General features: G+C 59.9%; 1 protein-coding gene across 1 annotated transcript; it reads left to right on the top strand.

Annotated features, from left to right (window-relative positions):
• Positions 1-5281: 5281 nt before the first annotated feature.
• On the top strand, positions 5282-5497 carry CTXND1 (cortexin domain containing 1). Its single transcript, XM_047086519.1, has one exon. The coding sequence runs from the start codon at positions 5318-5320 to the stop codon at positions 5495-5497; it is 180 nt and encodes a 59-aa protein (XP_046942475.1). The 5' UTR covers positions 5282-5317.
• The last annotated feature ends 7207 nt before the right edge of the window (positions 5498-12704 follow it).

A 12704-nucleotide genomic window follows, 5' to 3' on the forward strand; every position in this document is an offset into this window, starting at 1 on the left:
GAGGCTCATTCCCACCCAGAATCCCTGACTCTGAAGCCGGTTCACCTCCCGCCTCCCCAAGAAGGTGGCAGATGGACCCCTTGGCTGGTGCGGGCTCCGTGCTCAAGGACAACTCCGTGATGCAGGGGACCCCTGAGCGGGCCTCCGGGGGGGCCGGCTCCTCAGCTCCCATAGCACGGCTGAGCTCTGCGTTCCACTCTCTCTTGGGTGTCGTGTCCTCTCTCTGAAATGGAGCCGGAGGGAACGCGCCTGCCCGGTAATTAAGGTTAATGAGCACACTCCATCTGGAGGGCGGAAAGGCGAATCTGTTTTTCTGAGTGCACATCCTTGGCGTTCATCCCAGCCAGAAGGATCCAGAAAACACGGATAATCTGGGGCATGCTGCAAGGTTCTAGAGCCCCTTGTCCCGGCCCCAGACAAGACAGAGGTGGTCCAAAGGCAGCCTCTCCGAGGTCTGACCTCTACAACCTATGCAGGGTGTCTGATGAGAACTTACGGCAGATCCTGGGCCTGGGATCGCAGAGTCTGTGTCTGAGGCCGGACCGAGTCCTGCTGTGAGCGTCCGGCACATCCCTCCTTCCCTGAGAGCCCCCCAGAGCCCACGGCACAGGCCTGGCCGGGCCAGAAAGGCGGGCTGGCTCCAAGTTCAGCTGTCACTGCTCCGAGACTCCGAGAGAACTCCTGCTCCCCATATTCCAGTCTCTTTGCATGTGAGATAGATGTGTTTTCAGGGTACGGTTCAAGGAACTCTAGGATTTCCGCGGAAGCCTGGAAAGGAAGATGCACACCACCCTCAAGGTAGTGTTTCTGCAGGGTAGCTGGATTGCTTCTGTGGGTTAGCGTTGCAGGAGACGGGTGTACTTCTGGGGGGAAAAGACAAAGCAAATATGCTCCGGTAATAGGGTACAGATTCTGCATGATGGGATGTAGGCACTAATTACAACATCGTCTGCACTTGCCTTAAACCTCCGGAACAATTAAAGCAGGAGCGGGTCTGGGCCGAGCCGTGAGCAGGGCACCAACCTCCCGCCCCCGACACGTGCATGCATCCATATCGACCTTCAAAGGTTCTTTTTACTTCCCACGAACTATGTCATATTTGAAGGACTGGTCCTCCACTCTTTCACTTGGCAAAATTTCTTGGCCCTAATTTGTGTGTGTGTGTGTGCACGCGCTCCTTTTCAACGGCCTCGGAGTATTTGGCGACACAGATTCAGACCGTGACGGTGGTGACCACTGCAATACTGACGTTCGCTTTGTTGTCCCTTTTTTACCGTCCCCGCAATGCTGCAACAATGACCATCTTTCGAAATCCCGGCGCAAAGGAGCAGAACTCTGACCAGGCACAGGCGTCCTCCCCGCCAGGCCGGGGCTCCCGCGGAATCGCGAGTGGCCGTCAGCTAACCACCAGCGCCGTTAGGTTTCCTGCCCTCGCAGAGATTCAAACATCAGCGGCTGGATAATTCTGAGCAGTTCACCTCACACGCCACTCACCTGTCTCAAGGCCCTGAAGACGAAATCTAGAATTCAAGGCATGCCAACAAGAAACAGCCCAGGGAAACTCCAGCCTCTCGATCTAGAACCCTGGAGCGCCAGACCGCAGAAGTGTTGTCAAAGCAGACGTGGTCACTAGCCTGGTTAACGAGACGTGGACCCCAGCTGAGTGAGCTCAGCTCCATATTGGATTAGCTCACCTGCCTAAATTCTAGCTGCTTCCCAGAGAAAGCGGTAAGCCTCCTGTACCCGAGGGTAATGCCATCCGGAGCCACGACAATTGTTCTATCAGTGCTTGGCATCCCAGTGAAATTTCTATCATAGATGTATCAAGACATCAACAGAGGCGCCTGGGTGGTTCAGTCTTAAGGTTAAGCAGCCGACTCCTGATTTCGGCTCAGGTTGTGATCTCACACTTTGTGAGTTCGAGCCCCGCATGGGGCTCTGTGCTCACAGCACAGAGCCTGCTTCGGATCCTTTGTCTTTCCGCCCCTCCCACGTTCTCTCTCTCTCAAAACTGAATAAATGTTAAAAACAATTAAAAAGAAAAAAAAGAAACTGGACCAAAAGAAAGAAAAAACTGTCTCTCTCTCTCAAAACTGAATAAATGTTAAAAACAATTAAAAAGAAAAAAAGAGGGGCGCCTGGGTGGCGCAGTCGGTTAAGCGTCCGACTTCAGCCAGGTCACGATCTCGCGGTCCGTGAGTTCGAGCCCCGCGTCGGGCTCTGGGCTGATGGCTCAGAGCCTGGAGCCCGTTTCCGATTCTGTGTCTCCCTCTCTCTCTGCCCCTCCCCCGTTCATGCTCTGTCTCTCTCTGTCCCAAAAATAAATAAACGTTGAAAAAAAAAAAATTAAAAAAAAAAAAAAAAGACAAAAAGAAACTGGACCAAAAGAAAGAAAAAACTGTACAAGCAAACCCACGGATGACCCAGACGTTAGAGTTATCAGATGTGGTCTTTAAAAAATAGTGATGAGTTGTGTTCAAGATAGTAGCTAACAAGGTGGAAAATCCCACTGGAGAGCTGGAACATTTTTCTAAAGGTTCACATGGAAATTTTACAACTGAAAAGTATGGCTTAAATGAACATTTGAATAGACAGATCTAGCAGCTAATTGGATATAGCAGGAGAGAAGATTAGCGGACCGGAAGCTGGTTCGGTAGAAAGCATTCAGACAACAGCATAAAAAGAAAAACAAACACAGAAATAAAGTGTAACAGACAAAGTGACATAACGAAAAGGCCTATGTGTACTTGGAGAGCCAGAAAGGGGAAAGAGAGAACAGGACAGACGAGTGTTTGAAGAGGGGAATACAGAGAAAAGCATGTCCAGATCATCCACAGGGAACCAAAGACAGAGGGAAGATCTTTAAGGCAGTCAGAGACACAGGCACATTACCTTCAAAGAAGCCAACAGTTAAGACCCAAGGGAGTATTGTCCCCACGAGCCCTTCCTTCCTGAGAGTCGCGCTGGAGAACATCTGCGCTGATGGGCAACCCCAGCCGCAGGCCCAGGTGAGCACTGAATGTGTCGAACCGGAAAACGCAGATTAAAAAACAGTATGGAAGGGTGAGATAACAGAACCGGCTACAACGTAAAGAACAGGGAAAGAAGGTGGAAATTGGGATGAGCTCCCCAATTCCTTCGCCTGTAATGACTGGGAATAAAAGGACATCGAACGTTGACAGTTCAGTTACAGAAACGTAAGCACAGCCAAGAACAGAGAAACAACCAAGGGCTAATACTGGTCACGAAAATCGGGCGGAGGAAGACAACGGAGACACAGGAGTAGGACTCAGGGATAAAGGAAAAGTCACAAATAGGAAATAAAACTCAGACGAACAAAGAAAATATTAATCTCAACTCTGTGCTCCCACGGTCAAGAGAGAGACCAAAAATCTGGATCTACGCACCTCAAGGCATCGAAGCGGGGCCCCCAGGAGACATCCGCGCGCACAGATTCGCGGCAGCATCGTCCGCAACGGCCAAGGGCTGGAAGCAGCCCACCTACCCATCCGTGGAGGAACGGAGCGGAATATTACCCAGCTTAGCAAGGAAGGAAGGCCCGACGGCTGCCACAGCACGGATGAGCCTGGTGGACACGATGCCGACTGAAGTGAGCCGTCAGAAAGGGACAGAGGCTGCAGCATCCACTCCCGTGAGGTCCCGAGAGGAGCCAAGTGCACGGAGACACAAAGGAGGTGGTGGGTGCCGGGGGGCCGGCCGTTCAATGGCGACCGAGTGTCAGTTTTGCAGGATGAAGACTTCAGGAGGCGGACGGTGGGGCTGGTGGCCCAACGCTGCCAGTGTCCTTAGCGCCCCTGAAATGCACACCGTGGAAAATCTTACGTGACGTACACTTTACGAGAAATTGTAAAACGCTGTAATTTTTATTTTATTTATTAATAAATGCTTCACGCCCAGCACGGAGCCCAACGTGGGCTTGAACTCATGACCCCGAGATCGAGACCTGAGCTGAGATCAAGAGTCAGAGGCTTAACCGACGGAGCCACCCAGGCGCCCCTGAGACGCTGTAGCTTTTGAAAGAAAGAAGGAGATTGAAAAAGCAGCACTAGAATAAAGCGTTCGGCCCCGGCACCGTGCCCGGTGAAGAGCCACCGGGTCAGCCCTTCCTGCCAGACCAGGTGGCGCCGGGGCCGCGTGTCCCAGGAGGTGACGGGCTCTCGTCCTCTTCTGTTGCAGCTGCCGCCCGCGCAGGTGCCTGCTCCCGAGTGAAAGGCCACCGCTGTCGCTGGCTCCCCACGGTCACGTCCGGCCACCCACCCCCCGCCCTCCCAGAGCAGCCTGACCCAGAGTGCGGGCCACCCGGCAGCCCTTCTGACGTGGTGACCGCTCCGACCTGCAGGTCAGTGCCCTCTGGGGACGGGGGGGAATCTGAGCGAGGGGGACGAACGGTCACCGGCGGTGATGGATGTGCCGGGACCCGCCGGCCCGAGGCTCACCTCCGTGTGGTCCTGAAGTCCGGAGGGACGGGGGAGACTGGTCCTCACTCTGCCTCCCGCCAGCGGAGGGAGAGGCCTGCGGAGGCCACGTGTGCGGGGACAGCAGCCCCGCCCCGGGGAGACCCCCTTCGTCAGAGCACGGCCCCCCCCGCCCCGGGGGCCAGGGACCACAGAGCGCATCCCCACGTGGGACACGGCCTGACCGCGCTGGCCTCGTCACCGCCCGCGGCAGGGAGGTGAAGGCGTGCGGGACAGACATTCCCCGCAAGGCGGGTCCCTGTGATGGCCCAACCGGGTCCTCTGACGACCCCTGTGGCTTCCGCCCCTGTCCCTCGGTGGGGGGAGGGCGCAGACCCTCCGCGGGACCCCGTCCGGCGCAGGGGCTCCTGTGCGGTCTGTCCATACGTTCCGTGCAACATTCCGCTGCCAAACGGCTTCTGCTGCTGCAGCGAACGCACTCGTGACCTCGTTCCTGCACCGCTCTGAGCGCCCCGGGTCGGCGCCGGGCAGACCCAGAGGCGTCATGATATCGCCCTCCCCGGGGCCGGGCGGCAGGGACAAGTGCGGGAGCTCCGTCCTCGGTCACCTGTCCCCGCTGCCCGGGCGGCACGGGCCCCGCCACAGACCGCGGTCGCCCACGAGGTCGGCCTTTGGGTCCCGGGGAGGATGCGTGTGTCCCGGGCCCCTCACGCCCTCAGGAGGGGCCGGGCGGCGAGGGGTCGCTCCAGGGGCATGACCCCCTCCCCCCCTCCAGGCCGGGCTGTGGCCCTGCCTCCCCACGGCCCTGGCTCCCTGCAGGCGTGGAAAATGGTACCTGTCAACCCCGGGCTGGAGGAGGAGCCCGCAGCCGCAGCCCGGACATGGAGGAGCCCACGCCCGAGCCCGTCTTCGTGGACGTGGACAAAGGGCTGACCCTGGCCTGCTTCGTCTTCCTCTGCCTCTTCCTCGTGGTCATGATCATTCGCTGCGCCAAGGTCATCATGGACCCGTACAGCGCTATCCCCACGTCCACCTGGGAGGAGCAGCACCTGGATGACTGAGGCGCGGCCGGGGGACCCCGAGTCCCCCGGCCGCCCCGTGTCCCCCGGCCGCCCGAGTCCCCCGGCCACTCCCGAGTCCCCCGGCCGCCCCGTGTCCCCCGGCCGCCCCGTGTCCCCCTGCTGCCCGAGTCCCCCGGCCACTCCCGAGTCCCCCGGCCGCCCCGTGTCCCCCGGCTGCCCGAGTCCCCCGGCCACTCCCGAGTCCCCCGGCCACTCCCGAGTCCCCCGGCCGCCCCGTGTCCCCCGGCTGCCCGAGTCCCCCGGCCACTCCCGAGTCCCCCGGCCACTCCCGAGTCCCCCGGCCACCCCATGTCCCCCGGCTGTCTGCCTGCAAGCCCGTGGAGCTGGGATGTAGGCGGTTCGCTGCTCCCTCTGGAGCCCCAGAGGGAAGTGAGTGGGGTGCCAAGGGGGGCTCGAGGGTGGCCCAGCCTGGACATGCCAACGGCACGGGCCCCGGAGGCCCGCGGAGGCCGTCCCTTGCGGGGACTCACTGTGGGACGACGGGGTGGCCCCCGTCCCTGGCTCCTGCGCACCTTCTGGGAGGGGATCCGGGGCAGACACGCACCGTCACGCAACAGAGCCCTCGCTGTGGGGACACCGTCTGCCCTTAACATGCAAAGCAGCACTCGCGCCAGCCCCCTGACCCCGAGTCCGGCCCGGAGGCCGGTGGGTGTGCAGGTGGAGGCCGGCGTTCTCACAAGGCACAGGGCTGCTTCCGGGCAGTATTCTTTTTTTTTTTTTTAAACTAAAACACAGAGGGGTCTATTTTTCCTGTCATAAATGAAATGTGCATCTTGGGAGCTTGGGAAAATACAGAAAAATAGAAGGAAAGGGGAAAAGAACACCTATAATCCCACCTCCCCAAAGCCACCATTTTGATATATTTCTCCCAGGCTCTTTTTACACGTCTTTTTAAATAGCCCAATTCACACGTACGCACGACGTTGTGCCGCCTCCTCCCGTCCCATCAGCCCCCCCTCGGCCGTCACCCACATCTGTGACCACGGAGCCCGCAATGCTGGTCCCGAATCCCGGCCCCCTTCCTTCCTCGCTACAGGACCCCGAACAGCTCGGTCAGCCTCTCTGAGCCCCAATTCCCTCACCTGTGACACGAGGGAGTGACGTCTACCTCACAAGGTTGTCGTGAGGACGGAATGAAGGAGCACTCCTTGACTCCCCCACCCCGGGGAGAAGCCAGGGACCTGAGCCGGGAGCGCGTGGGCTCTGGGACCCCCTCCCCGCAGAGCCTGGGACCCTGGAAGCTCCTCAACCTCCCGGGGCCGCTTCCAAAGCCAAATCTCCCGGCCAGGACCCCTGGTCAAAGGGACACTCACAGCAACCTCTTCCAGCACCTGACCTCAAGGGATATGCTGTCTATCGATTTACACAACTGTCATTGTCATGTTTAAGCACACACGGTATGCAGTTAGGCTGGACTGCCTGAAGCCCCTTCCTCCGAGGCATCTACGCCGTCCCTGCAAGGGGTGGCCGGCCACCCCCGAGGGACAGACCTGCACCTGTGGGGAAACCCAATGCTCCCTTCCCCTCACCGGCACCCCCGCTCCGGGCCCCCCTGCAACCCAGGCCACCCGGGCAACAGGTTTCCAAAGCACCGTCACCACCAGGTGACCCCGAAAATGAACAAGACCACGGCTGTTCAGGCACGTTCCGGGGCCTGTCCGGCTGTCCTCCCCCCACACACGCGCGCACACGCTAGGTGGGACGCACAAAGGGACAGCTGGGAGAGGCGGCGAGCCCAGGTGCGCTGGAGGCTCTGCCTGAGAGAAGGATCTAGAGCGAGGACCCTGTGCATCACCCCAGGCCCAGCAGCAGCCTTCACTGTGCGGCCTGCCTCAGAGACACGCACTTCTGTGAAAAGCGCATCAGCAGGGATTTGCGGCGTGGATGAGCGCCGTCTCCCCGTCAGTTAATAGCAAGCCCCAGGAGCAAGGAAAGGTCTGGAAGGCCTTGGCTGGAGGTACTTCAGGATCCTCGGGAGTGACGATCAGGCGCCCTAGGGCCGTGCCACCCGAACTGTGGTGAGAGACAGAGCGCATCTCCAGAGGCGAGGCACACGCTGGGAATCCAGAGCCCGGGCCCCACCCCGGACCTGCGGGGCCAGCGTCCCTGGGGGGTGGCGCCCAGGAACCTGAGGGCGAGACCCGCTGAGTGCCGGCCGGGCACACGGGAGTTAGAGAAGCACGGCCCCCGGGATCCCTGGCCCCACTTCCCTCTTTCCCACACTTAACATCTGTGGGTGTTTCCCACCGTCTCTCTGGACTGGTTTGTTGCTGTTGTTGTTTGGTTTTGGCGGCGAGAGGGAAGAATATTTCAGAAAAGATGAAAAATAAAAAACTCACGCCCCATCCAAGCCTCCCGTCAAACAGCGATTTTCACTGTGTATCCATACGCCCCCTTCCGACCCTTGCCCGAATGCAAGATATACTCCTTAGAAATGTCATCAGTTACATGCTCTAAAACCCTACTCTCTCCTGACGTTACCTCTGGAGCCCGCTGCCACGGCCTTCCCCGTTACCCTCTCGGTGGCCGTGGACGAGCCGTCTGGTGCACTGTCCACATTCCCATTAGGAAGCGCTTGGGTCGCCTTCATTTTCCCTGTTCTGCATGTGCCAGGAGACGCAGGTGACGAAGGCCGAGAGCTCGCTCAGGACAGCGGGGAATAAATATTCGAACCACACCCCCTCCACCTAAGAAAGCCGTAGGCCAGGGACGCCTGTCTAAGCCTTTGGCCCCGTTAAGGGGAACTCCAGGCATCTGCCGCTACTCCCTGATGCTAAGGGAGGAGGAGGGGGGTCTTCTGTGATCAGATCCTCTGAGCCAGTTCCTGGCTAGTTGAGGTGAGCTCTGGGGTTGTGGATGGAGAGAGAAACCGTCCCGCAAAAGAAATGAGCAGCGTTTCTGAAGACTGGAAGCTGGCAGAGAGGGAACGGAAGCAGAGAGAGAGAGAGGCCTCTCGAGAGAGTTGGCCACAGCTCGAGGCTTAAGGGAAACTGGGACCAGACACAAACTCCCCGCCGCACAGAACGGGAGAAGGGCTCTGCTACAATCCCTCCCCGTTACTCCAAACCCTCAGTAAAGTCTGACACACAACCCCTTTCGCGTGGTGTCTGGGGCCATCTGCATGGTGGGCGGTGGGACGGAGTGCAGGTGGGGTAACAAGAATGGGCAGAAGCGGGACACCAGGACGACAGTCAGCGGGGGAAACACGGCCCCTGAGGACGCACAGACGGGCCGACCTGAGCAACGGGCCACGAGCTTCACCAGCTCGCTGCATCAATTCCACCGTCTCTGTTGGGTCTTTTCCAACTAGTCGCTCGCGTCTACGTGGTTTTATTGAATCGAAAGACGCGGGTCTCCCTCGCCCAAACATCATCCCAGACCTCGAGGTCAACCCAACCTTAAAGGGGCCCGTCCTGCTTCCGACACCAGCCGGAGAGGACTGCCAAGCCGGTGTGGTTTCCTGCCCCGCGGTCTCGCCGCTGGGGACCGGTCCTGTGATGGGTGACAACCTGCGGGGCCCCCTGGCCCATGGCCCGGCCTGCGGACGGGTGCCCCAGCTGAGCTCCCTGGGCACACACAGGTCATCTTCATCCAGGGGACACACGGCCTCAGCTCTGCCAGCCTTCCCCCTGTGTGTCACTCCTGGACGGTCACCAGCTAAGGCTCTCCCTCCCTCCCGCGGGGTTTCTGTCTGGGCCCTGAATCAGTCAGCGTCCCGGCAGGAAGCAGAGGGCACAGCCAAAGCGTTTATGCTTCGAGGGCTTAACGAAAGACTATTCAGAGGTCAGGCAGGGCTGAGGGAAGCGACACCGGATGGCAAAGCACCACACAGGCCACGGGGGGAAGCCGTGGCCAGCTTGGCCTGACGTGGCAAGCAGAAGGAATGTTCTCAGAACCCGGCAGGAGCCGTGGCCACAGGGAGACGGTTAAGACTTGTGCCCGAACTGCAGCCCAGCAGGACGAGCGTGGAGGGAAACACATACCTTGACCTCGACCCTCCCCCGTCCAGCCTCTCCTCTGGACCTTCCATCAGCCAAAAACAACAGAACCTAACGGTCTGGGAGCCCCGGGTGAAGCGGTTCGTGTATGTTAGCGTTCTGGAGCAAACGAAACGTAACGAGTACAACCCACCCCTATTACACTCAGCATCCGTTCGTGAACTCTGCTTGGATGGGGAAAAATTATATGCCCTCCACGTAGGGGAACGAAGGTCCGTCTGCCGCCATATTGTCTGGGCGGGGGAGGGGCGATACCGACCTGGGCCCACTGCCCACCCGGACCGTACCCGCCTCTAGGTGAGTAAACCAAACGGTTCCTGTAACGCACAGCTGCTACGGCCCTCCCCTCCAGGCCTGGGGCTTGAAGCGTGGTGTCCTTTTCCAGCACCTTCTCCACGACCCCTCACCTCCTGCGTTCCCTTGGCTCTCGGGAGTATTCTGTCGGGTGGAATCTCCCAAACCTTCATCTGTGGAGGATCCGGACGCCTGGTGCCCGGGCTTCTTTGGGCCGCCAGCTTCTACAGGCCCACAGGGAACATGAAGGGGTCTGAAGGCCTCACGACGCGGAGGCGTGTTTGGAAGCTTGGAGCACGCTAGGGCAACACCGCCCCGACCCTGGTCTCGGGACAGAGAACGTCAGCGTCGCTGGGGAGTCTGTTAGGATCCGAGTTCACGCCCCCACCTCAGACCTGCCGAAGTGGGGGGCACGGGATGGGGGTCCCCAGGGAGCCGCTGGCCCCGGCTGTGTGGAGGGAACCCCGCTTCCCACGGCTCCTGGGGTGGGCCCCCCCGGCGGCACGGTGAGCCCCTTCTCTGCCCCCGCGTTCAACACGAGGCAGCCCGAATGACCACGGGAGGATCTCAGTTTCTAGCCTGACAGACCCACACCCGTGTACCCCTGGGGGAAGCACTTCCTCTCCCTCGCGAAGAGTTGTGGTTTTTTTTTTAATGTTTCTTTATTTTTGAGAGAGAGAGAGAGAGAGAGAGAGAGAGAGAGAGCAGGGGAGGGGCAGAGAGAGAGGGAGACACAGAACCTGAAACAGGCTCCAGGCTCCGAGCTGTCAGCACAGAGCCCGACGCGGGGCTCGAACCCACAGACCGTGAGATCATGACCTGAGCCGAAGTCGGACGTTTAACTGACGGAGCCCGCAGGCACCCCAGCCTCCCAAAGAATTTTCAAAGCCACCAGGTCCGAGGAGACAAGGGTGAGAAGAGAAATTCCATACATGGGTCGTGAGGACTAATAGCGGGAGGATTCACTTCTGTCTCCATCCCTTGGCTCCAGGACCTTCCAGGCAGGGGGAGACGGTGCCCCTGTCTGCCCCAGACACCCCCCAACCATCAGGTCTCCTGCCGCGCTGGGTCCTCAAGGCACCACCGCCCGGCCCCTCCCAGTCCGCGGAAGCCAGCATCAGTGAAGTCCGGGGGGCTCCTGCCTTCAGGCTCCTTTCTCCGCAGTATCGCAGGGACACTCCAGGCATCCCCTCGTGTACTCCCAGCATTCACCGAGGGCGGCTTAATTTAGGGACTATTTGCAGAAGTGTAGACGAGTTTAAGAGAACCAGCCGGGACGGTGAGTCAACCAGGACTGGGGACAGTGAGAAGCCGTTGTCACCGCTTGCCTGAGGAGGAACAGTGGCCCCGGAATCCAGCAAGGGCGGTGGCCACGCTCTCTTTGGGAGCCGTGAGCCACGGTGGAGGGATACAGGGGGACACAGGCCCCCAAAACCATGGCCCAGAAGGGAGGGGTGCGGAGAACAAATACCCCGACCTCTTTCTCCCTCTGCACTTTCTCCTCTGCTGCCCCCCGCCAGCCAGGAGCCGCAGGACAGGAGCCTGGGTGATGTCATCCACAGGGGTGGCCTCCCGGGACGAGACAGGGCAGGGAAGGCTGGAGAGGAGGACGGGGCGGAAACTGCATCGGGCTCTCGGTGTTTTCCCTGCAGCAGATCTCAGGCACGGCCCCGCTCGTGCACCAAAACCAGCTTTCTGACTTCGAGTGTTCGGGAAGGAGGCCGGGAGCAGCAGTCCTCGATGCCCCCTGGGCTGCTTCTGTGCGGCGGTCCACTCCCCCTCCGCCCGACTGCCGCGGACACAGGGGCCTTGCCTCGTCCTGGGAATCCCCTCCTCCAGGAAAAGGAGCGTCTTCTGGTCTGACACACAGTCAAGAGGGTCCACAGAGCTGATAGCCTTTCGGCCTGACCACACACAGAAGCAGCCGGCCGGCACCCCCCACAGTCACGCTCGATACGCCCCCCACCCCCCGCACAGCACTGAGCCCATGAGGTGCGGAGAGGTGGGGCTTCACCCCAGAAGCAGACGGGGACTCGGAACAGTGACCCCAGGCTGAGAGACTGGACACCAGGAGGCGGGAGCTGGAACAGACGTCCTGTGAGCACATCCTTCCTCCTCGCGGATCGCCAGGTGAGGCGCTGCTATGACCCAGAAGACCTTGGAGCCGGGCTCCCAGACGTGACAACGGGGCACTCTGCAGGGACAACGCCCCCCACACTTATGAGCAGCTCCCGTGTGACAGCGGTTTGGACACAGGAGGAAGGCACAGCCCCGGAGAAGCCCCCTGCCCTGGGTCAAGGCCAGAGTTCCAACCGCTGCGCCATAATTCCCTCGGAGGCTCGAAGTTCTGGAGCCGGGTCTCAGCTCCGCCGCCCAGCTGGAGGTGCAAGAGGGACACGTGTCTTCATTTACACGGAAAATACCAGAGACAACATGGGGCCCAGAGAGGGGGGCGAGGGGGCCCTTCCTTGGGACTCGTGCTTCCGGGGGCCAGCGTATTACAAACGGCCATGCACAGATCCCCGTAAGGGGTCACGGGGGCCCCTCTGTCCCCTGAGAGTCCGCCTGGCGTCACCCAACCTGCACCCTCGGTGCCCCTCCCGTGAGACACGCCGGCGGGCTTCAGGGAGGCGGCGCCCAGGACGGAAGCAACCGGTTCTTGCCCCAACTGGGGGCATTTCGCCGTTGTACCAAATATCTATTTCCTTGCTCTCTTTCCGATTTGTGCTTCTGGAAACCCTCACAAATTAGCCTGGTATTCACGACAGCTGCACGTGGCAGTGAGGGCACATTTCACAGTGTTACCTGATTCCTATCAATCGATCTCTACACAGATCTCCTCCTAACAGATGACGAGCGATACGAATTATTTACTTTGGCTGCGAGGGGGAGGC

Source organism: Lynx rufus, unplaced genomic scaffold (genome assembly GCF_022079265.1).
Source record: "Lynx rufus isolate CCGP_SWC_20201006 ecotype Redwood Valley unplaced genomic scaffold, mLynRuf1.p SCAF_21, whole genome shotgun sequence".
Taxonomy (NCBI): Eukaryota; Metazoa; Chordata; class Mammalia; order Carnivora; family Felidae; genus Lynx; species Lynx rufus.